The sequence below is a fragment of the Protopterus annectens genome, chromosome 7.part0 (assembly GCF_019279795.1).
Source record: "Protopterus annectens isolate FY-2018-M chromosome 7.part0, PAN1.0, whole genome shotgun sequence".
NCBI classification, from domain to species: Eukaryota; Metazoa; Chordata; order Ceratodontiformes; family Protopteridae; genus Protopterus; species Protopterus annectens.
In genome coordinates, this window is record NC_056739.1 from 553,068,565 (window position 1) to 553,094,116 (window position 25,552).

At 41.0% G+C, this 25,552-nt stretch overlaps 1 protein-coding gene across 1 annotated transcript in view; it reads right to left on the minus strand.

Moving 5' to 3' along the window:
• LOC122806591 (C4b-binding protein alpha chain-like) overlaps positions 1–21,328 on the minus strand; it is a gene marked incomplete in the record, with an annotated part of 1,299,259 nt that extends 1,277,931 nt beyond the window's left edge. The window contains 1 exon segment of the mRNA XM_044077140.1: positions 21,074–21,328. Coding sequence (XP_043933075.1) covers positions 21,074–21,137 — 64 coding nt within the window.
• Positions 21,329–25,552: the final 4,224 nt, after the last annotated feature.

A 25,552-nucleotide genomic window follows, 5' to 3' on the forward strand; every position in this document is an offset into this window, starting at 1 on the left:
CTGTTATGCCTTACAAGGATTTCTTTGAGGAGACAGGGATCTAGTCATTAAGCAATTAGGCAGCACTTTGGAGACAACGGTAAAAATACTGGTTATAAAGTTTTCAGCATAATTGTATCCTAGTACCCCACCCGCAGGATACCAACCACCCAACACCTGGTGATGGGTATGAATACTCATGGAGAAGACATTATGAACATTCACCGGGTATTCAGCACGTTAGCTCAGGGAAATAAATATTGACCTAACAACAAAATATTAAAGTCAACATTGCTTTTTAAACTATTCTAAAGAGATCAATAAATACTATACACACTACTACTGAAACAACAGCACTATAACAGTTTACTTACAACTGAAAGAAATGTACACCTGTAACTGCTTTGTCCATTGAATGAAACAACTTGTGCAACAGTAAAAAATGTTTAACAGAACTATAACTGTAAACTGACTTCCTCCATAACTAAATATACAATTGTCAGCTACATGAAGAATCATGAAAGCTCCCTAACAAAACACAAGCAGAAAGGAGGCAATGGACAAACATTCTTACAGGTTCACAGGAGGTTACTAGGCTAGCGACCTGGAGGTCATTTCAAGCTCATCTGTTTCATCCCAATGCAATATAACAGATACTCTAGTCAAAACCCAGGATTGTATTTACTAATGACTACCCATGTCCGGGAGGGTTGTGGGTGCTATCCCAATTAAGAATTTATGGTGCCCCATCCACTCGACCAGGTTCCTTCTGAACAGTGTCATAGAGGTGCTCTGCTTCACATGATTTGGCAGTGTATTCCAAAGACGTGGCATTCGCTGGGAGACAAATCTGTCCCCCTAGCGAGTCCTATTCAATCGCAGGCCATATTTAGGTCCCTGAAATAGGTAGTTCTAGTCCTGTTTGACTTACAGATGTGCAGCAAAATTCATTTGGTTTAGGTCAGAGATTGCTCTGTAAACCAGGCACAAGTCTCTCCTAAGAAGTCTATACAATACTAAGTATAGTGACAGAGACTTCAGTCAGTTTGTGTAAGGCACGTGCTGGAGTCCCTTGATCTTCTTTGATAGAAACCTCTGAGGTCTCGCCAACTGCTGCAGGTGCTTTTGTACAGTGCTTGCTAAAAGGGGCATTATACTCATTTATGGGCCTGATTAGTGATGAACATAGAGGGGATATAACCTAACTTTGCTCTAGAGACAATGTCTTTGTTAATCAAGTGTGCTACATACAAAGCCTTTCTTACTACAGTAGACACATGTTGGTCAAAGTTAAGGTCTCAGTCTACTTTTGATCTCAAATCTCTTACTTCTTTAGGTACGCAGGGTATTGTTAATTTGATAGTGCGAAGGGACACTATTTCTATTGAAGGGAATGGTGATGCATTTCTTTTATTTATTTAAATTTGTTGACCGGGAGTGTCCGACTAGACGTAGGTCCATTTTAAGCGGAGGCCCGGGGAGAAAAGCTCCACAGTTAAAATAGACAGTATTTACATTGGATTACATAGTGATTAACAATTTACATAGCAATTACTTACAACATATTTACAGATGAAGAACATAGTACATCAGTAGACAACTAGAATCTTTATCTGTGAAGTGCATACCAGACATTAACAAATGTTACAAGAAGAAGTTTGTGCTGTATAATAAGTACTGGCTTATGAGCATCTGAGCTTGCTATAATCAAGGTAGTTAGTGGAGTGGAAAGAAAAGTAGTGGCTGGATGGGGGTGGATGATATTAGAGTGGGAGTTGCAAGGGCATAGCCAGCATGTTTTTAGTTGCGCTTTTAGTAAAGTTTTGAAGTGGGTGCATGATGGTATGGAGGTAATTATGGAACTCACTCCCACCCACAATTGGCTATGGCGCAAGAGAATAGTGCTTCACCAGCAGAGTTATTGACTTTAGTGATCTGTAAGTGATTTTTGCTGCTGGATCTTAGTGGTCTGGCGGTGCGATAGGGTTGGAGTAGATTCTGGAGGGATGGGACATTTAGTGGATGGTTTACTAGTTTGTGGGCGAGTGAGAGTTGATACCACTGAAGGAGGTGACAGAGTTCAAGCCAGACCAGTTCAGCAAGTGAGAGACAGTGGCGACTACAGTAGGATGCCCCTGTGGCGAATTTGGAGATTTTATTGTAGCAGGTCTCTAGCTTGTTTAGATCACATTGCCTTAGGTTGGTACATATTGGAGAGGCATAAAGTAGGGTGGAGATAAGGTGGGAATTTGCTATTGAAATCTTTGCTGCTTTGGTGAGAAATTGATTATTTCTGCATAACGCTCCTAGTTTTTTTGTGGACTTTTTTTTTATAGTCATGGATATGTGAATGTCAAATTTTAGTTTGTCTATTTCTACTCCTAGCAATTTGGTGTGTTCAGCTGTGTATATAGTGGTGTTGTCTTTTGCCGTGATGTTAAAGTGAGAGTTATTTTGAGTATGTTTGGTGGGTTGGAAGATGAGTAGTTTAGTTTTGTTTGGGTTGAGGATTAATCGGGCATCGGATAACCATGTTTCAGAGGAAAAGGCTTCCTGTGTGACTTTTTGCAGTTTTGGTAGGGACTGGGCTGAGCAGATGATGGTCGAGTCATCTGCGTATTGTATGAGTGCGCCATGTTTGGTGGCAGAGGCTAGATTATTGGTGTAAACAGAGAAGAGTAGGGGTCCAAGGATGGATCCTTGGGGAACCCCTATGGAGACAGGTAGTTGGGGAGATGTCATTCTGCCATACAACGGATTGTTGGCGGTCAGACAGGTAACTCTGAAACCAGTTGGTAACCGATTGCGAGAAGGATAGGTTATGGAGGACAGAGATAAGTTGTTTGTGTGGGACCATGTCAAATGCTTTAGATAGGTCTAGGAAAGTAGCAGAGGAGAGACAGCCATTGTTTTTATGCTGAAGGATAGTGTTAGTAAAGGAGAGTAAGGCAGTGGTGGTGCTATGGTTTGGTCGGAAACCATGCTGAGTACTGGAAAGGAGGTAGTCTGAGACCTGAGAGTGTATGCATCTCTCTAGTAATTTGGAGAGAGAATAGCTATGGGGCAGTAATTGGTTAGTTCTGTGGAGGGTCTGCCTTTGTGGAGGGGAATTATATGCGATACTTTCCACAGTGTGGGAACATAACTTTCTGACAGAGATCGGTTAATCAAGATGGATACTGGGTAGGCCAGAGCATCAGCTGCGATTTGTAGGTATTCACTTGGGAGGCTGTCTGCTGCTAATTTGGTGGGTTTAAGTTTAACTGAGTTTTTTTTATGTTGGAGGTAGGTACAGGAGAAAAAGAGAAGGCAGTGGGGAGATTACTAGTTGAAGGTGTGGGTTGGAGGGGAGGGGGGGTTGTGTTGTTTAGCTAGTGATAGTATGGTTTGGGTGAAGTGTGTGTTGAATGAGGTAGCAATATTTTCTGAGGAGTGAGGGATGTTAGGAGGAGGGGTACTGACTTTACCTGGGTGGAGGATGGAGTTTATGGAGGACCAGAATTGTTTGGGGCTGTGTTGTGAGGAGTCTAGGGCAGACTGGTAGTATTGGGATTTGTCCTGTTATTAGCTTTTTGACTATTGCATAGTTCTAGGAATTTCTGTCTAGCTGAGGGGGTTTTGGTTTTGCGCCAGTGCTCCCAGGCTTCATCCCCGTTTTTCATTTCTGACTTAGTGGTTTTCTGTAGCCATGGGGAGGGTTGCGCTTTGGTTCTGGAGAATCTTATGGGGGCGTGGTAATTAAGGATGTTCAGGAAGGTAGTATTAAAATATTCAACTGCATCATCTAGACTGAGGTACTTTAGAGGATGCCAGTTACATTCTTTGAGGGATGAGATGAATGTGAGTGGGTTAAAGTTTAGTTTTTTACGTATTTGACGGTAGATAACAGGTTTAGCTTGGTATAGGTATTTTTTGAGTAGGAATGTTGGGGAGTGATCATTGAGGCTATCTGATAAGCAGCCTGTTATATATGACTGGGGGCTCTTACTGACTAGTATCCAATCCAGGGTAGTGTGCTTGGTGGAGTCATTTATCCTGGTTGGTGACTAGACTAGTTGAGTGAAGCCATGAAGGTGTACATGATGGGTTGGATTGTTGCCAGAACAGGATTGCCAGTCAATATTGAAATCACCTAAGATGATAGTTTCTTGGGGGAGATGGTGGGTAGACCAGCTGAGGAGGTTTTCTAGGTGAGGGATGTTTTGGCCAGGTGGGAAGTAGCATCCAATTATGTTGATGGTTTTGTTTTGGCTAATTTTGAGATTGGTATATATTATTTCTTCATTGCCTATTTGTGGAGCTGATGATTTTAAGATCTGGATGTTTAGATGTTGTTTAAATATTATAGCTACACCACCTCCTTTTTTGTTTAGCCGGTCTACTCTTAGTATGCCGTAACCTGTAGGGAGTATTTGCTCATTGGTAATGTGAGGTTTTAGCCAGGTTTCTGTCAGGATGACTATATCTGGGGAGTACAAGTCTATGGTGGCATGGAGTTCATGGACTTTGTTGGATATACTTCTAATATTTAGGCATAGTAGAAGAAGTCACTTGGCTTTCTATTGGCTGTAATATGGGAGAAGTTGTGGTTTCTAGTCTGATTATGAAGATTGGGGTTGGAGATGGTAGGGCCAGGGTTGGGGTGGATGTCTCCACTTAGGGCTAGTTTTGATAAGCATGAGATTATTAGTTCTCAGTTTTTGAATGTGTTTGTTTATAAGGGAAACTTTATGATTGTGCTCTGTGGGTAATAAGGTATGGTGGGAGGGTTACTATGTTAAGTTGTAGGGATGCTTTATGTTTGAGTAATATAGTTGGTAGAATATGCGGGGGGGGGTGCATAGGGATGGTTCTTGAGCTGGTGGGAGGGGAGCTGAGTGTGGGTGAGACATGACTGGTGGTGTGAGTAGTAGTACAGTGGTAGTGGTTGAGTGGGGGAATGATGGAACTTTGGTAGGATGTAAGATATGCAAGGAGAGTGCATGCGGTGAGCACAGGAAAGGTATGCTTGTACATGTTAGTTGAGGAGGTGTGATAGTAGTGGGAAGATGGAGGAGGTAGTATTGGGTTAGTGCTGTGGTTGGCTATTAGAAAGATAGGACGGGTTTGAGTGCAATAAAGGTGGGACCACCGGGGGCGGGAGGGAATAGGGGGCAGGGTGGGGAGTGAAGCGGGTAGAGACCCTGTTAGTTGCTCGTATGACTGGCTGGAAACAATCACAAAGCAAAGACAAGTATGTGTTAAGAAACAATCACAATTGACCACGGACTGCTCTGAAACTGTAAGTCATTTCTTAATTTCTCAGGTGGAAAAACAGGATAACCTTGTATCAGTAGGCTACTGTGGTCATAGTTTAAATTTACAAACACACAGTATTGATCAGTTATGGATACTATTTGCTAACAGAAGGGAATAAGAGAAAGTGGAAGGTGTGTGTGTGTGTGTGTGTGTGTGTGTGGGGGGGGGGCTGCTTACAACCAAAGCAGAGTGCTCTCCAGGGGAAAATGAGTATAGGCTCAAACAGGTAGACACATACTCAAAGTTAACTGTAGCTGTTTGCAGACAGTTCAGACCTGGACTGCGCTTTTCTTACAAGAATGTTAAAGGTGGTACCGCAGTTTCTTTCTTTGCATTCCTTTGCATTTAGTTTGAGACCACGACAAAGACACCACTTGGTCTGTGTAAGACACCCCTGTAGTATGCTGACATCAACTTAAGATTTAATAACTGCACCTAGTTTGCAGTCATCCTCAAACTTTGTCAGCCACAGCCCTTTGGTTTTGGCCTGAGAAGTATATACAAAACAGTAGGTGAACCACCACTGACCATTGTTATACCCCACTGGTGACAGGTCTGCTGGTTGATGTGGAGTCACACACTGATAAGTGTGTGACCGGTTTGTGAGCCAGTTGACAACCCATCGTACAACATAGGGGTTTACATTCAGTTTGCTAATTTTATCAGTAATGCCAGTGTGGGATTGTGTCAAAGGCCTTGGCCAAGTCAAGGTATGCTGTGTGCACATATTTGCCCTCATCAATGGCCCTGATCTCATTTTTGAAGAAATCTACCAGGTTTAACAGGCAGGAATTGCCCTTGATGGCGCTGAACTGGGTCAGATCCAGGGTATGGAGGTCACTTACATCTTTATTTATGAGGTCCGTGATGATACGTTCCATGGCCTTACAGAAGAGGCTGGTCAGTGTTGTGGGTCTATAATTCTCTGGGTCTATTGCTAAGCCACCTTTGTGGTGGGGAATTAACTGTTGCTGTTCTCTATTCTGCAGGAACATAGCCAGTGGTTAGACTGTAACTGAACAGAGTATTTAATGCTGATGGTAGCTCATGCTTTAGTTTGTTTAGAAGACAGCCTGGGATGCTGTCTGGTCCCATATAGGTTGGTGTTTTTTGCCTTAGACAAGGCTTTAATGACCTGCTCTTTGGATATGTTAAGTGGGGCAGAGTTGGGGGCAAGGTTTGTAATAAGTTGAAGGGGATAAGGGAGTGAAATTTCACCAAATCTGTCCACCAGCAGGTTTGCTATCTCTGCGGGATCGGTGTGCGAGATGCCGTTCGACATTAGTTCAGCACAAGCTTGGGCCCTGCCTTTTAGGTTGAGTACATAGCTGTAAACTGCCTTATGGTTATCCTTAGCTGTGATTGCCAAGTTTTTCTCAAAGTCACCCTTACAGGATTTGAAATGTTGTCTTATTTGCCCATTGAGGCTGAGGAGTGTGCTTTTCCATTGTTGGGGCCTCGCCTTAGTTTTCTTAGACAGTAACTTTTTGCATTTGCTGAAAAATTTGTTGATGCTGGATATCCACTATAGTGGCTCATTTTTACTTTGGGCTCTGGCTTTGACTCCCTCTGGAACAGCAGAGTCTATACACTTACAAGTGACTGTAGGTTCATAGGCAGGTACTAGGCTATCTGCTCGAAGGCATTTATAAAAGTCTACCCAGAATGTGTTGGCTTTCGCCTGCCCCTTAGATTAGTTCCCTGTGCCTGTCCAGCACAGCCACTGAATTGATCCCCCGGGGTAAACTTTCTGTTTTCCATCCACTCGTCAAGGTTTCTTTTGAAGAGTGTTCGTGAGGAGCTCTGCCTAATGTAAAGTGGAATCTTGTTCCAAAGCATGGGAAGTCTCTGGGACAGGAATCTATCCCTCCAGCACGTCCTATTTATTGTTGTGATGAGGTTTAGATCCCTAAAAAGTGTGTGGCTCAAGGGGATAAGGTTTTCTTTAGATGGAGCATGTCCATCAAATCTGGGTTGGACATGGCTTTGTATGTCAGGCAGCAATCACCACTGAGTAGGTGGTATGCAAGAGTACAGCTGGAGTTTCTTCAGTTGAGCTGCATACGGCATCTGTTTGAGGCCAGTGATCCTCTTGGCAAGGTACTTTTATGGTCTTTCCAGCTGTTGCAGGTGTCTTGCAAGGTACATCCCAAATGGGTCGCTGTACTCTATAATGGGTCTGATGAGTAGAGGGGCACAATGACCTCTTTTGATCTGAATGCGAACCCTTTTGTGATTAGGTGGACCACATAGAAGGATTTTCTAACCACTTTGGCAATGTGATTATCAAAGGTGAGATTACCATCTACTTGGGTCCCCAGATCCCTTATTACGTCTTCCGTATTTAGGGGACTACCACCTATGTGGTAGTTTGTGAGTACTTTGTTGTTTCCAAAGGGGATGACTATGCACTTTTTGGCATTTAGCTTGAGGCCATGATTTTGACACCAGGTATCCATCTCAGTGAGACCCCTCTGGAGGATGCCTGTGTCAGCCGGAGAGTCAATTATAGCCCCTAGTTTGCAGGCATCTGCGAACTTGGTCAGCCATAGTCCTCCTGTGCTTGCCTGTACCTCTGAGAAGTATATGCCGAACAGGAGGGGTCCTAGGACTGAGCCCTGGGGAAAGCCACTTGTAACCGGTTTAGAGTCAGACCTAGCTACCGCAACTCTCACCATGTGGGTTCCATCTGTGAGCCAGTTGGCAACCCATCTTGTGACATAGGGGTTTATGTTCAGTCTGGTGAGCTCGTCTATAATACCAGTATGGGGGAATGGTGTCGGAAGGCCTTTGCGAGGTCTAGGTAGGCTGTTTGTACCACCTTTCCCTTGTCTATAGCCTTGGTAACTGTCTCAAAGAAGTCCACCAGGTTTAGGAGGCATGATCTGCCCTTAAAACTGAACTGGATAGGGTCCAGTGTTTGGAGGTTCCCAATGTCTTGGTAGAGTTCCATGATGATGCGCTCCACAGCCTTGCAGACCAAGCTAGTCAGGCTTATAGGGCGATAGTTCCTGGGGTCTGTTGTGGCTCCACCTTTGTGGAGTGAATAACCGTTGCTGTGCGCCACTCTATGGGTACGCAGCCTGTGGAGAGGCAGAGTTTGAACAGTGCGTTTAGGCGAGGGGTTAGTCTTTGAGCTCATGTAGGATGCAGCCTAGGAAACCATCCGGTCCCACTGATGCTGTGTTTTTGGCTTTGGAAAGGGCTGTTTTAACTTGAGTGTCTGTGATTTCAGGGACTCTACATTCTTCTGGTATGGTTATCGGCCCTTTTGGGGGTGAAGTTTGCGCTGAACCTGTCTGCCAGGATGTTAGCAATATCAGTCGGTTCAGTGTATTTTTTGCCATTCTGCACCAACTCCAAGCAGATCTGAACATTGCCACTTAGATTCTTGACATAGCTAAAGAATTCCTTATGGTCATCTTTGGAGTCCTTTGCAATTTTTCTTTCGAAGCTCGCCTTGGATGATTTTATGAGGGATTGTAGTTTCTTGCTGATACTTATCAGGGATGCCTTCCCTTCTTGGAGTTTAACTTTTCTATACTAGTTTCCTCCTTCTATTGTACAGCTTGGTTATGGCAGAAGTCCACCAGACTGGTTTCCTTTTCTTGGAGGAGTAAGTCTTGGCTTTGCTTGGGATAGCACGATCCATACATTCTTGTAGGTGCCCATAGAATGCATTAGTAAAGGATTTTGCAGCTTGGACAGCGTTATCTTTTAGCATGGGGGCTTTAAAACTTTCCACCTCGGTCTTAAGTAACGAAGTTTGCTCTTGAAAAGTTTCACAGTGGTTTCCTTGTCTGGGGGTAAGGGTGGAATGTGGATATCCAAAGTGATTTGTTGATTTGTTTATGGTCAGATTTAACCAGTGAGGGGTTGATCTCCAGTGTGAACACCGGTCGCCCATGTTGGCGATGACCAGGTCCAATATGTTGTCACCTCTGGTGGGAGCGCTGACCAGTTGAACCAGGGCATTTATATATTCTAGGAAATCTTGGGATAAGGGAGCTAGTACTGGAGTAGTTCTCCTAGTTAATGTTTGGGTAATTGAAATCACCCAATATTAGGGTGTTTGGTAGGACCTTTAGGTTTTCCAGTGTTTCCAGAAACACAGAGTAGGGGTCCTGGGACATGGTGGGTGATCTGTTTTGCCCATTGTTAGTTGCACATGCCTGAACTCAAGCATCATGCTGTGCCACTAACCTAGAGGTGCGAGTATCCTTGAAGAATATGGATACGCCCCTGCCTTTTGTATTTCGGTTCGGGTTCTGTGGCAAAATGTGTGGTAGGAGTTGTAGCCTGGTAGTGCTGGGGTGCTCTCTGGAACCTTAAACCAAGTTTCTGTTACTGCACAAATATCGATTTTCTCCATACTGAGGAGTGCCTTGAGTGCATGCATTTTTGAGGTTTAGACTTCTGGCAATGAATAGCATTACCCTCAGTTTTTTTGTTACTTGTGCTATTTACGGCGGTGGGTTTGTCTTTTGAGCCTTGCCTAAAAAAGGCACTATGGGGGTGGCAACAGCCTTGGCCAGTATTCGAGAGCCTAAGGGTGACGGGTGCAAGCCGTGTCTAGAGAAGCAGTGTGGCTTGTCGAGCATGTCATCCTAGGCAGACAGACACTGGATCCCCTTTGAATGACACCAGAACTTAGCCAATTGTTGAAATAGAGAATGTTTTTCTTTATACTGTGGTATCATTCTTGGTGAGGTCAGGATGCTACACAGGGTCAGGGTCATACTGGCCTGGGCTAGAGAGCTCTTCCATGTCTCTTTACATGTAGTCCAGGGAGGCGTGGCTTAAGCCATTCACACCAACATGGACAATGACAGAGTCATATTTGTACTTGTTCTGGAGTGACCCAAGTGCTTGTGTTATGTGGCGGATCCTGGCACCCGACAGGCAGCCAACAGTAACCTTATTCAGCCTAGTGAGTGGGACGTCAATGTGCCTGACTATAGAGTCACCTATTACTAGTATGTTGGGTATGTTATTTTGCCTTAAGGGCTGTGCTTGCATGGCACACCAGTTTTGTAAAGTAAGTGTTTCATGGCTTGTGTTTGGGGGGGGGGGGGTTGCTTGGATGTTTGCTTTGGAGGTCTCTGTTGCTTTTGCAGATTTTTATCTGGAGCCTTAGAATATGTTTTCATGTATTTATGTGCGTTTTTTGATGGTGCTGGTTTAAATGGGTCTATGTGAGACTGGTGGTGTGATGCAAGTATTTCCCTTCTCCTCGACTGTCAGATCTAGTCTTGGGTTGAGAGAACTTAGCCTCCAGTTTGGCTGTATAACTGCATCTCTTGCATGTATTGGTATTGGTGGTAGGAGGAAAGGGTTGTCTGTGTACATGAGGCAGTTGTAACACTGCCTCAAAATGCCCAGATTCATCAGTTGGACTGGAGAGTACACCTGAAACTGCCCTTTGGACATGCCTGGATAGGTACAGTGAACTGTTTTACTGGATGGCCGGTAAGGTCGAATAGAGAGCCTTGTCCTACTGTACAGTACAAGAGGGTCTAGTGCTAGGGTTTATAAGTGTTTGCTATGAGTTTTGAGCAAGTGCCGGGCTGAGAAATGAATGGCTTGAGTTGAAAGTTAGTCTAGTTCCAAGGGAAAAATTGAAGGAGACTTTGCGGAGCCAGGAATAGATATACCCTAGCAAACTGGTGCTGCCCGGCATGCAAAACCAGGCAAATGCGGTATTTATAGCAGGGAAATGAAAGATAGTTTAATGGCCAATAAACTACTAATTTCTGGGCTGAAACCACTCCTCCAGGGACAGAAAGGCTGCTCAAAGCTCCCCTCTCTCACAGGTGAACAGAGAAACTTCCTTCTATCCAAGTAAGGTATGGGCAAACACAGAGATTTGTAACATAGCCCTGAATTCAACACGAGCCTGAAAACTGGACTATACTAGCTTAGAAAGGCGGGAAACAAATATATATATTATATTTTTTTTTTCTGAACACTTTAAATGCACAGAAAAGGATACTCGTTATATATCGCAGATCAGAGATGTAGTCAATGCCCCTAGTAATAAAGTAGGAAGAAACACAAATACAGTAAAAGCAGATGAATAAAGTGCAATTTTTTATACAAGACAACAGAAAACAAACAAACTGATTTAAACAAGTTACCCAATTAACCAGAAAAAAAGCTAAAAACTGAGCACTGTTCTAGCAGTCTTCAATCATACAAGTTCTAACTGCACACTCCTGCTACTAGGGTGCAGGGGAACCTTCGCCAAAAAAAAGATGGCCGGGATCAGTGCTCAAGTTATACAAACAAAGCTAGATTCAGCAGGCCTGAATCTGGTCTATGCTACAGCAACAAGGCGCACCAATTTCAGAAAGAAACAGTTCAAATAAGCAGGCACAATACGCATTTGACCAGAAATTGCCAGCTCAGAAGGGTGGAATTCAGCCTTTCCTCCACAAGAGTGCAGACCACAAACCCTCTTAATGCAGAATTACTGGCCTGAAGCCCAAGTGCTTAAGCTGGAACGAATACACTTTTAGAACAGCGGACACTGGGCCTTCAATCTGCAATTCCCAGCTTAGAAGGATGTAAGGTACCTGCCCTGCACCACAAACCTTCTTAATGTAAAACAACCTGTATGAAGCCCAAGTGCTTAAATCAAAAGACTTACAATAACAGTTAAAATTTAATCAGGCTACTACCAAGCAGTAATAAATGCAGCAGAATAAATAAAATTGAATACTTTTAAGAAAAGCAAAATAAAGTAAGAGGAAACACAAATACAGTAAAAGCAGATGAATAAAGTGCAATTTTTTTCCAAGTGCAAGGAGAGAGGAAGGAAGATCCTAAGTGGGTTGGCCTTCTCAAATCTTCTCCCTCTATGAAGTAGAGTGAACACTAGACTCTGACTATGATCTCACTGTACTCAGTTAAGTGAGCAAATGAGATGGACCCAGGAGGAGTGTTCTAATACAGACTTACAGGAGGGGTGGGCAATTCCAGAGCAAACAACACAACAGGAAGGGTGGGTGGGAAACTAACTGCAGAGAGACACACAGCACAATATTCAATGAAAAACACAATTAGAAAACAGAAAAAAATGAAAAACAGTACTTTTAAAACTGCAAGTATGTACTTCACAGAAGACTAAAATACATTACTGCAAGTTTCACTTAACTTCAGCTTCTAATGCAGGTGATTGTAGCCAAGCAAGTCTCAGAAACTGGGCATAAAGACTGCTTTAGTGTAAGCTTTGGTGTAGTTACCACTTCCAGCTGGGGGTGGGGCTTGGAATGCATTTATACCTTTCCGTAGGAGGGTAGGATTTGTCTAGATGAAATGTTTTAGTCTTACTTCACTCTTTGGGAGTTTTAGTGCTAGTGCCAGTTCAAAGGCGACTGACTTGTGGTCAGACTTAACTAATGAGGGTCCCATCAGTTGTGGTGGTGCATCTGTTTGTCATGTTTGGGAAAACCACATCTACTATGTTAATTCCTCTTTTGGGGTTTGAATAATTTGCTTCAGGGCATTTGCATTAACAGAGTCGAGGAATGTTTCCACTAGCGAGTTAGGGCTAGAGTAGGTTTCCCAGTTGGTGGGATAATTGAAATCCCCCATGACCAAGTGTTTGGCGATATTTGGAATTACTCCAGTTTGGTCAACTAGGCCTTGTGCACATCAAAATCCATGGAAGGGGATTTATAACTAGCTACGACTTGAATGAGGGTTTTACCCACAGTAATCTTAACTTGGAGTGACTCCATGGAGTTGTCCTGTCTAACCAGTCGGGAGGAGATTCATCTCCAACAGAGTTAGAAACAATGCCTCCTTTGGTTTTCACATTTTCATTTTGTGGTCTGAAGGTGTGGAAGGCATTATAGCTTTGCAAGGTCGGGGTACTCTTGGAGGTCTTAAACCAGGTTTCTGTAACTGCACAGACATCCACATCCTCTAATAACAGTACTTCCAGGGTGTGCAGTTTTTGGTTTAAGCTCCTAGCATTTAGCAGCATAATCCTTATTTTATTATGACTGGCAATCTTGATATCGGCAATTTTGTTTTTGGTGACCTTGCCTAAAAAAGGCACTATGGGGGACACAACAGCCTTTGCCACCAGACAAAAGCCTATTGGCGCCAAGTGTAAACCATCTCTAGCAAAGCTTGTTGACCAGGTCATCCCAGGCTGACAGAAACTGCATCTCCTTTGAATGACACCAAAAGCCAAGCCAATTACTGAAATCAATATTTTTTTTATTTATAATGTGGCATCATTCTAGGGGACGGTAATATGCTGCTCAAGGCTAGGGACATACCTACCTGTGACATGCACTCAGAGAGCTCAATCACAACTCTCTTCATATAGTCCAGTGAGGTACATCTCCGGTTGTTCACTCCAACATGAGCTATGACAAAGTCATAATGGTACTTGTTGCCAAGAAACCTGAATGCATGCATGATCTGACTAATCCTGGCACCAGACTGCAGCTGACTGACTTTCTCCTTATCCAACATGGCGAGTGGAACATCCATGTATGTCAATATGGAGTCTCCAATTACAAGAAAATTTGGTTTAGGAGTGTTACACCTTAAGGGGTTGGTAGGAGAGACACTTATTTCTATGGGTCTTGGGTGCTGTGGCAACAGTGTTAAGTTGTAGAAGTACTGGGTTTTGGAGATCTCTGGTGTTTTAAGTTTTTGGAGAAACCTCTGTGTATGCCGATGTATTGGATGCATACTATGTGTAGGAGTAGTGGTGGGTGAGTTGACAACCTCTTTAGCATTACTGTTGAGTGCTAGAAAGCAGAGATTCAAAATTCCTAGTTACATCTCTCACACTCTGTACTAAAGTGAGTTATTAGCGGAGAGTTGTTAGTGTACATGAGGCAGTTGCTACACTGCCTCAGGAGACACAAGTCAACAAGGCTGGCAGGAAAAAGAGGGGTAGTCCAACTGTCCATAATGCCAGGTTTGAAGAACTGTCATCACAAAGGGGGTGCTTTCATGACTGATCTGGGAGGTGCTCTATAGATGGTATTTCTAAAAGGGTATTTGGCTGGTGGTTTAATAGGTCACAGCTCACTAGCAATACTTCTTAGAGCAGAAATGTACTAAATATGAAGACTACTCTAATGTACTGCAGCTGCATCTACGAGAAAAGTTGCTGAAATTATTTGTCCAGCTATGGTGTACAATTGCACAGCAGTGTGCAGTGCTGAGCAACATACAAACCAGCAGAAACCCACTCAAACGTGAGGCTTAAATACCAGAAGCTAAAAACTCAAAAGAACCAGTGAGGGTGCTCACTCCAAGCCCAAGCCCTAGACCAACCACCCTTCACCAGACAGGCTCCAATCAGCACACTTCACTCACAGGGATGCAGAAGGGCCCCTTCCAATCAAAGAGGGCTTGGAAAATGTGCTCAAAATACAACAGCCACTACAAAGAGAACCAGATGCAACAAACCTGTATCTAGACTATGCACTACTAGCTATACTAATATAGGCGGGAAACACTTAAAAACAAGTTTTAAATAGCAGAAAAAACAGCTGTGAGACACTACAAAAATGATTACCTCCGTTTAATAAAATACTAAAACGGACAAGAATATGTAGTGCATATTTTCTAATAGCCAACACACCCAAGAAAGCAGCACTGTGCACTACAGACCCACTTCCCCAAAATGGATAGGGAAAAAAAATGGAACAGGAGCAGGCAGGGACAATCCTTCTTATGATGAACGCTGTTTAATGAAATACTAAAAAAACAAAGTAGTATACAAGGTGCATATGTGTTATTAAAAAAGTGCACCTTCACTCTGTCTCTTAAAAAGATTCATTACCCTAAGTTTAAGGTAAAGGGAAGTGACTTAGAACTTGCACTAAGCACCTGCAGCATTTAAATCATTTAGCTCTGCAGCCCCTCATCTCAGGAGCATTCACAAATCACATGTACAAAGGGTAACTGCCATATGTGTCAACAGGTCCGGCCTTAGCTGAAATGGCTCCCTAGGCGAAGTAGTGCTCCTGCGCCCCTTTAGCCCCACCCACACCATACTCATGATACACCTCTATTTGAGCCACACCCCTATGAGGCACACCCACAGATACATCACTCCCATGAAAACCACTCCAGGTATTTCCTTCAATTTTTTTTTTAACTGTATGAAAATAAGTTTCTACTGTAATGGATTTTGCATTACCAAGCATTTTCCAAAAGTTACGAAGTCCAAAATTAATACCAGAGTTCATCTGACAAGTAATAAGATCAAAAATCAGAAACAGCTGAGACACAGACACACACACTTTATGACATAATGCAGTCCCAGCAGGTGCCCAAAGCTGTGCCATCAGCTGGCAGGTACCATTCACCCAGGCATATGAGGCTTTGTCCTTTTGATTACAGGACATTTATTGAAGAAAATTTTGATGGTTACATTTCACAGCCCCCCTGCCTTGAACATAACTTTTGGTCTGTCTGTGTCAGGACTGGAATGACAAAAAAACAAAGGGAAACCAGTTTACATTTTTCTACTCACTTTGCTTGCCATTTCTTTAAATTAATCACTCGTTTTTCAGCAAAACGCTTATGCTTCTATCAACTTGTTTATGCTTTTTGATTGTATTATTTATTAAATGCAATTCATCTTTTAAAAAGGAGCCAGTTTTAGGAGGGATTAAGAGGGACAGAGCAAAACTTGGAGTCAAAATAAGACATCTGAGAAAGAGGTAAACTGCAACAACCACAGATTTGCAAGCAACCAAAGATGTGCAAGCAGCACTGTCATGATCACATTGCCCATTTATAACTAAACCTGGTGCGAAGACAAATGAAACATTCACAGACAATGGCTGAACAAGACACAGGTACATTCACTAACGCAAGAGAAGTAAACATTTACTCCAGATGCCATCTTCTCTGCAACCTTTGTACTACCACAAGTGCAAAGGACTAGACAGTTTTTCCTGTCCTTACCATTCTATACTGCTGTTTAAATCCAAAAGCACCACCAACAGAAACTAGCCCTACACACAGCTGTGCCATATTTCACAGAAGACACTCCTGAAACCCTACATTAAGTAGGGAGAAACACAAACATTTCTTCTATGCCTGGTCTGCATTACTACTGAACGGTCTGACTCTGGAAGCAGTCTAAGCTAATTGGATGTTTTTGATCTGCATTACACTAGCTTGCGGGGAGTAATCACAACACTTTTTTCCTGAAAATAGACTCACATCTAGTGCATGGTGCACCTTTAGAAACTGGAAGCATCAAACCCTGGCCAAATGACTACAGTAAAACACAAGCACAAAAGATTTACTTATTTATTTCCAGTTTGATGACTGGGGAGGTCCACTGGGCTCAGGGAGACCATTTTCAGTGGTGGCCCGGGGAGGTGAGCTCCACATTACATAGCTTAGATGCAAAATGTTTGCTTACATACATTAGTTACAGGTACAATTGTGGAAAAGAAAAGGCCTTTACAATTTCACTTCATGCAAGAGAAACAGGCATAAGATTGTGGATACATAGTACACTTTAGTTATTTACAATATTTACATTTGTGATAGGCTAACTTGATTAGCCTGTCAGGTGTTAAGATGGTAGATCCCAACAACAAACTCCAAAATGAAACCAAGACAGTAAAGAGAGGCTACAAAACTTTTAAAAAATGACCATGAATCAAACAGTGAAAACAAGAAAATTGATAAGCACTTTCATCCCATATAACTTGGAATTTCATCAGATCATCTCAACTGAATATAATGGGCGGCCGCAGTGGTGCAGCGGTTAGCGTTTGTCACCTCAAAGCAAGAGGTTCTCCGGTTCGATCCTCGGCTGGGGTGTCTTCTGCTCTGAGTCTGCTTGTCCTCCCTGTAGCAGCGTGGGTTTCCTCCGGATGCTCTGGCTTCCTCCAACATCACAAAGACATGCTGTAGGTGGATTGGACACTCTAAATTGGCCCTAGGTGTGAGTGCGTGCAGGTGTGTGCCTTCTGTGGAAGGTTGGGTGCTGGGCTAGCAACAACACTGCCAAACTCCACTGCCAATCATGAGTGGACAGATGAGCCGCTGTGGTGACCCCTAACCGGGAAAAAGCCGAAGGAAGATCACCGGAATATAATATTTAAATAGTTTAAACAATCCACCACTCCATTGTGAGTCCACATATCTGCTTTTTGTTTAAAGGTGTACTCTATGTCATACATCCATAACGAATATCTAAATAAAATAAGTGTATAAACTTAAAAACATTGCCAAAATGATAAAATAAATTTAAAAAAAAAACAAACAATTACAAGCCACCTTAGCCTACCCAAAGCTACTTTAAAGTTTTAAGTAAATGTTTTGCAGAAATATGGCTATTAAAAGAGAGACACTCTCATGCCTCTTATCAAAATAGAATGTTTTAACCCTAATATTTTCTAAGGATGCAAGTGCATTACTATTTTTCTGTTTATACTTGCTTGTCATTTTAAAATATTATATCCCTTGCGTAATACAGCACTACTTATTAGTGTGTTTTAAACATTTTTTCCAGTAAGCAATGAAACAAACCATATGAACAATAGCAAAACTGTCCAAATCAGAACATTTCAACCATAAAGGCCACTCATACTAGTGTCATTACAATCCACCAATATCAGTCAATATGCACAACTTCTGCAGAAGTAAATCATCTGAACAAGTCCACATTAAAGAGATCTGTAACTAATGAAAAGGTTGCTGCTAGCAAACAACTTTATATTTCAGTGTTTCATCTACCAATTCAGTGTCTGCTGTCACTGAAGAATAAATTGCCTACATTACATTAAAAAGAATGGTAAGCGGGTAATACTGCACTAGGTAAAGGACGGCAAACTGAAAAACAGGTTCATTGTTACTACGCATCTCATTTAAAGGAGGGCATACACAGGACTGCAGCACCCCACCCCCTTAAAATACAACACAGCATCAGCAATCCATCTATATGTTGTGGTAGTAGAACAGTCCTTTATAAGGAACAGACAAAGATATAGGGCAAAAAATCTGGATATTCTGCAAAAACCTGGACAGTTGATGGGTATGCTACCTACCTGTTACACACAACTGTGGGTAATTTGGGGCTTGCCAGTGCACCTATTACATGCCTTGTGATATAGTGAAACTGTACTATTTGACAAAACTCCATATAGGCACACGTAAGATGTGTGGACTGTACACTGAAGACACCCCATCCAAGAACTGAACCAGATAACTGAGTACTATGAAGGAATAGGAGTTAAAAAAAAAAAAAAAAAAAAAAAAAAAAAAAAAGGAAAAACAAAGCTGGGTTTTGCTATCTTAAAGATAATGTTCAGGTGCAATGCATCTTTGAAATCTGTCGGAAGCTGGAGACCCACATAGGTTATTTTTAACTTGTGGAATGCAGTGAGAAATATAAAATACAGATTATTTAGTAATTTAAAACAAAGATGAAAATAGAATGTTTTTGCTTGTATGCTGGAGGGTACTTGCTCACCGGCATTCCACGTCATCATGCTTAATAGCGGCATGATATGAAAACGAGAGAGAATATGGGAAAAAAAAAAAAAAAAAATCACAGAATTCTGGGAGCTTGCTTTTGTGGTCATGTCCCTTTGTTGGCAAATTACTAGCTAAAGCACACAAAAAAAAAAAAAAAACGCACCAAAATTTTGGATTATGCTAGTACAGTACTGAAATGGGAAATAGGTATGTTCTTGCGAAAGCTTGGCAGAAATCCAATATGTTCATGACAAAGTAGAATATATATGACCTTCTGCCTCCAAGAATACATCAATCAATGTTACAACCTTTAAAGCCTTACAGCAGAAAGGGCGAGAACATCAGATGTGATGGCAAATAAATATTTTTAAAAGTCTTATATTTTCATAAGTTATTTTGTGTGTATACATGAGCAGAACAAATCACTGACCAAGACCAAACTTATAAAGCTGGTGGAAATAGAATGCAGATGGGGCTGCCAGTTAAGAAAATAAATATGTTTAACGAGTGAATTAATTAAATCACACAGCCATACAAGAAGCTTTAAAGAAATGTATATGGCCATTTAACCTAGGAGAGTTGTTGCATTTAGCTGCTGCTTTACCTTCCATTTCTATGGGGCCCTCTGGATGCCTCTGTTGACCTATATTCACATTTTCTAGTATAACATTCTAGTGCCTCATCAATCTGTCTGAAAAAAAAAGTGTTTCCTGAAATCTTATTGAAATATTCTGCTGTTCAGCTCCTTACATGCCCCCTCTCCCACTTATGTTCTTCTCAAGGCCATACCACCTTCTTGAATTAGATAACATAATAAATTCCAGTCAAGCCCCTACTCACAGCCTTCCTGAACTTTGCACAGTCATTACATGTTAAATCTTTCTTTACATACCCAACCCTCATCTTTTTTATCTCCTCAACAGCAGCATTTAGTAACCTTATTCTGGATATTTCAATGAAACTGAATACAAATCAGTTTTGAAGCTTAAATGAGTGGCCACTAGATAACTCAGTTATAATACATATTGAAAATTGTGTACACTACATTTCCAAACATTATTTTCTTTCAATAATCCCCACATACATACACACACATACCCTTACCTCTCATTTCTCCATTCTTGCTCCAGTACGCAACGTCTTCTGCAAATCAAATTCTGCACCCCCAAAACAAAGACGTACATAATCTGTCGCACAGGCGCAGAAGGTATTTGCAACCGGTTTTCGTCATCTGCAGCCATAAAAGGTGGGCGTTCTTAATTTTTTTTTAATAAAAAGAGAATGAATCTCCCAGCGGCCACAGGTGGTCTCCGTTTTAAGGACAGTGTACCAGCGAGAACAGCACAAACCCAGACTATATAACAACAAAAAAAAAATTAAATAAATAAAATTGCACCCTTTATGTGATCGGGCTGTACGGCGCCCTAGGCAGTTGCCTAGTTCACCTATGCCCAAGGCCGGCCATGTGTGTCAATCAGCAACCAAGGTATGCATGATCTTCTTCCTCTTTCGGCTGTTCCCACTAGGGGTCACACAGCGGATTATCTGTTTCCATTTCTTCCTGTTCTCTGCATCTTGCTCTGTCACACCAACCACCTGCATGTCCTCTCTCACCACATCCATAAACCTTATCTTGGGCCTTCCTCTTTTCCTGTTACCTGGCAGCTTCATCCTCAACATCTTTTTCCCCAATATACTCAGCACATGTCCAAACCAATGTAATCTTACCTCGCTGGCTTTGTCTCCAAACCTTCCAACCTGGGCTGACCCCCTAATACACTTATTCTTAATCCTGTCCACCCTCATCACACCCAATGCAAATCTAAACATCTTTAACTCTGCCATATCAACCTCTGACTGCAGCCTTTTGGTCAGTGCCACTGTCTCCAACCCATATAACATAGCTGGTCTCATTACCCTCTTGTAGACCTTCCCTTTCACTCTTACTGGTACCCGTCTGTCACAAATCACTCCTGACACTCTTCTCCATCCTGCCTGTACTCTCTATGCATGATGTCATTGTTAAATCCACATGGCAGTCAATTATCCATGTTTTCATTATCGACAGTGCCTGGACGGAGTAAATAAAAGTGAAATACAATAACAATAAAAGATGCAAAAGTCAAGCATGCAAACCAATTTGAAGAAACCCAACAAGCAGAAAGAAATGGAAAAAAAAAGACACCCTGCCTAACCCTCACGAAGAACATTTTTACCAATAAATTTACTAATAGTCAAAAACGAACCCACCCACTAAAAGACAACATATAGGACTCAAGGAAACGGACTAGAAATATAATAAACACTCCCTTACCAAGAACAGAAACGATGCCAACTCGTATGAAACACGAAACGAGAAAGATTTTCCAACCTGCCATCTGAATTGTACCTAAAATATACAACGAACCAAGACAGCTATATATAAAAAACGAATCGGTAGATAGTACAGACCGCAAAAAAAAAAATCTCAGACCACGGGTTATACTTACAAAAACCCTATACTACAATAAGAAACATGCTTACTTCCGTGTTATGCTATAAACTGTAAAGGAAATGATTACAAACAAGGAAACGTCGACTAAGCGGAAGTCACACCCTTGTAGCAAACGCAGTATAAATACGTCGTCATCCTATGACTAACATCCTACCACAATTTTAAAGAACATTTATGAGTGTGAAGTTTGCAGTTTGATGGTAACTATTTGTGCTTAGATTATCGCCCAAATAGAAAAAAAGCACAGTGCTCCACGCTTATCATGACAAATTATTTAAGTAATACAGCATCTTAAGCATATCTTGCGTGCGACATGAGTGTGCTTTTTAGGTGCATCTTAACTATCCAGAGTTTTTGGTCTGTTCCTCATAAAACCTGTGGTTTTCTGACAAGTCATTAAATAAAGGAAGAAGTCACTAAACGTTAATTTATAACATTTCTTCCCTGAGGACTGGTGTTAACATTTTGGAGTTTCCAGGAAATGCTAACTTGGGGGATTCTAGACTCTTCCACAGATAAACATTCACAGCGATGACATTTAGTTCTAGTGAAGTTATGTTACAACAACCCTAAGTGCAGGCTAAAATGGTGCCATGGATGAAGGGTTTTATAGAATCGTTTCTTGCCTACTAGTGCCCCCCCCCCCCCCCACAAATCTCCTTGGGCTTATAACTGGCTTTAGGCACCAGCGAGCCCTGCAGTCACTAGGGGCTCCCTATTGGGGGGGGGGGGGGGGGGGGGACAACCACAGTAAGTTATCTTATTTGCTATTCTGTAACATATCTGTCAGACCAACAAAAAACTAGTACAATGATCATGTGTACTTAATAAACTAGAAGGATAATAATATGAATGGGCGTGCCTTCGTTGAAGGTTGTGCATCAGGGCTGGCAATTCGGCATGTAAAAAGCTACTGCCAATCATTAGCGGACCGGAGTTCCGTTGTGGCGACCCCTAACGAGGAAAAGCTGAAAGACACAACAACTTACATGACCTTTAAAATTCAAAGATACCTATGACAATGGTAATAGTGCTTTGTCAAGCAACAGGCTTCACAATTTCATTAAATATTTTACTACTGACATAGAGCCCTTGGCTTATTTAAATCCTGCTGTTAGACATTCTGTCCACTAAAGCTAACATCAGAGCCAGCTTTAGGCACTTGCACTATATGTGGCAACAGTGGGGCCCCTTTGATCATCCTTGACTGTGTGGGGCCTCAAAAAGTTGCTGCTAGTTGGGGAAAATTGATGAGAAAAAAGTATCCATTTTCTGATAAAGCTGGCAATCAATCAGTGAATGAACATGAGCAAGGTGACCACTAGAGATCAGCAGCCCAAAATGACTGATCCTTTGGGCTGCTGATCAGGGATAGTCTTCTGTTTCAGGGAGTTTTATAAATACTGTCAGAACACTAGATACTATAACTCTCAACTTCTTTGCTCAAGAATTCTGGGCAAAGCCAAAAATAATAGCAGAATAAAAGTTCAAAATCAAGAATACATTTTAACCACAAAAGTCAGTGAGGCCAATAAAAGTGAGGAAGAATATGTTCATTGTGGAGCTAAACCCAAACGGATGGTGCTGAAGAAAACATATACAGATGCTTCAGGCTCTAAGGTAGTTTTTAATAAACTTGATCAAATGAATGACAAGCAAAATAATAAATTATACAATTTTATTCAAGCAGAGTATAATTTTAATGGTAATGAAGGTACTAAATCAACAGATAACCAAATACAGCTTCCAGGAAATGGAACTTTGAAATATATGATTTTACAGTACTTCCGTATTATCGCAAACACATTTTCGCACTGCCATTTTTTTCCGCCGCATTCACATGCCTGCTACTTGTCACTCATCCTTAAAGTTAAAAGCTGGTGAGAGGCAGCACATTTTCCAACAAAAGATGCTGTCCATTTGAAACCCCTTTCCATGGGTGGGCAACATAATCTCCCATAGTAATTATCGCAACCACGTTTCCGCACTGCCATTTTTCCCACCGTATTCACATGCCTGCTGCTTGTCACTCATCCTTAAAAGTTAAAAGCTTGTGAGAGGCAGCACATTTCCCAACAACAGCTGCAGTCCATTTGAAACCCCTTTCCGTGGCTGCAAAGTAATCTCCGATAGTTAAATTTTGGACCGATTTCACTCACTCATTCCTTTTGTATGTACAGGACCTCTTCTTACAACTGTGATTGCCTTTTTGCGAGTGAACGACTTCAGAATTGTGTACAATTGTCGCATTTGTGAGCCCATTACTTAAGCACATGTAATTGTGGTCATGATTTTAAAACGGTCTGCTTAGGAATTGTTTTTTTGTTTGCATTTTCTTCTCATACATAATTGTACAACATTCTGCTGTACAGTTCTGAACCTCTTAGCACAAGTAAGTATCGGGGCAAAGCCAAAAAATATATATAAATAAGGAGGGACAGTCCGAAAATCAGGGACCTATTTGAAATATTGCTCTTACTATATACTTAGAAAATTAGGTACTTAGATATTACAGTTACATGTCCTTAATTAATGGACTTACAAATGCAAAAACTGTACAAATAATGGCAGTGCAGAAATGTGGTTGCAATAATACATAAGTACTGATTTTACTTATGGGAAAAAAGCTGCACACAATAAAACTTTTACAAATGGATAATGCATATTTTTTAAAATGCATTTATATGAAAATAGTTCCTCAAGGGATAAGAGTATTTAAGTTACCCTTGGGAGTGGATATAACAGATTAATTAATTAATGATTTTAATTTGCTTTTTGTCAACTTTGGTTTTGATTATATGAGATTACTCATTAAATATAATGATATGAAGTTAAGTATCTTAATTAGTGATGTTGATAGACTCAATCAAGACATTACTAAAGATTTGATTTTTCCCCAATGGGAAAAGTTTTATTGGAAGCAGTTTATATTACTCAATAAAAAGTGTGATAGAATATGTGCAAAGAAAGAGAAGAAATTAGAGAGGGATGTTATACAATATAGTAACAAGACTGGTTACCCATGGAAAAAAAAATAAAGAAACAAACTCTTGAGTATCAACAGGTAGAAAGTAATGAGTTTTTTAAAGGGCAAGCTAAAAAAACACATTATGATGATGATTATAATTCAAATAATTCTAAAAATGTTTACAAGGAGAGAAATCAAAGACCATGGAACAACAAAAGGGATTATTGGGACTCCAGACAGGAAATGAGAAGGAACAGGGAACAAATGAACAGATACATACAGGGGAGAGAGTTAACCATCAGCAGGTATTTTTTTTATTATAAAGATTTTAATATATATATATAATTACACAAAAGTTGCAGTTTGCAAATAACTTTTTTTGTTGTTATCTAAAGAGATGAAATTTGTCCCAACTACAGATTTTAAATTAGTGGACACCTTAGTGGAAACTAACTTATTTTTCAGGAAATTAAATCTAGCTGTTTTATTTAAGGATACAAAGGCCAAAAATAGCTTGAGTATTCAGAAAAAAAGCAGCTTCAGTTCCCCCTACATCTCTCATTGTCAGTGCTGGAGAAAATTGTTACAGAGGATTTATACGAAATTCAGGATAAGTACAACAGAAAGAATAGGAAGAAGGAATACAATTTAACTAAAACAGAATGAGAAATGTTTCAAAAGTTACATAATGATTCATCTATCAGGGTTATGAAACCAGATAAGGGAGGGAGTATTGTTTTTTTCTGATAAACTTGAATATCTCAAAATTATGTATGATGTATTAAATAACACAGAGACTTATGAATCCACTTCTATTAAAGAGATTAATACTGTCCACCAAAGAATGGATTTATTTTTAGAAGAAAGGATATTCAGTCATACATATAATTTTTTAAAAATAAAGAACCAGATTATTGCTACCATATTTGGTGTCCCAAAGGTCCACAAACATGTGTTTAAACATCCTTTTTACCTCATAGTACCTGGTAGTAAATCTAAAACATTTCCATATGGAGGGGTTATTGATGAAAGGTTAAAATACACATATTCTAATGTTCAACATTTGTTAAAAGATTCTTGGTATTTTTTGCGGCGTTTAAAAGATGATTTATGGGAAAATGATTTGATTCTTTTGACCATAGATGTCATTGATTTATTTACTTCAATTCCTAAGAATGAAGGGTTGGAATTATTTTACAACAGTATGGTCAAATTTTCAAATCTTGATTGGGACAAGATACATTTAATATCTGAATTTATGACTATAGTGCTGGACAACAATTTTATATATTTCGAGAGCGAATATTTTAAGCAAATAAAATGAGTGGTAA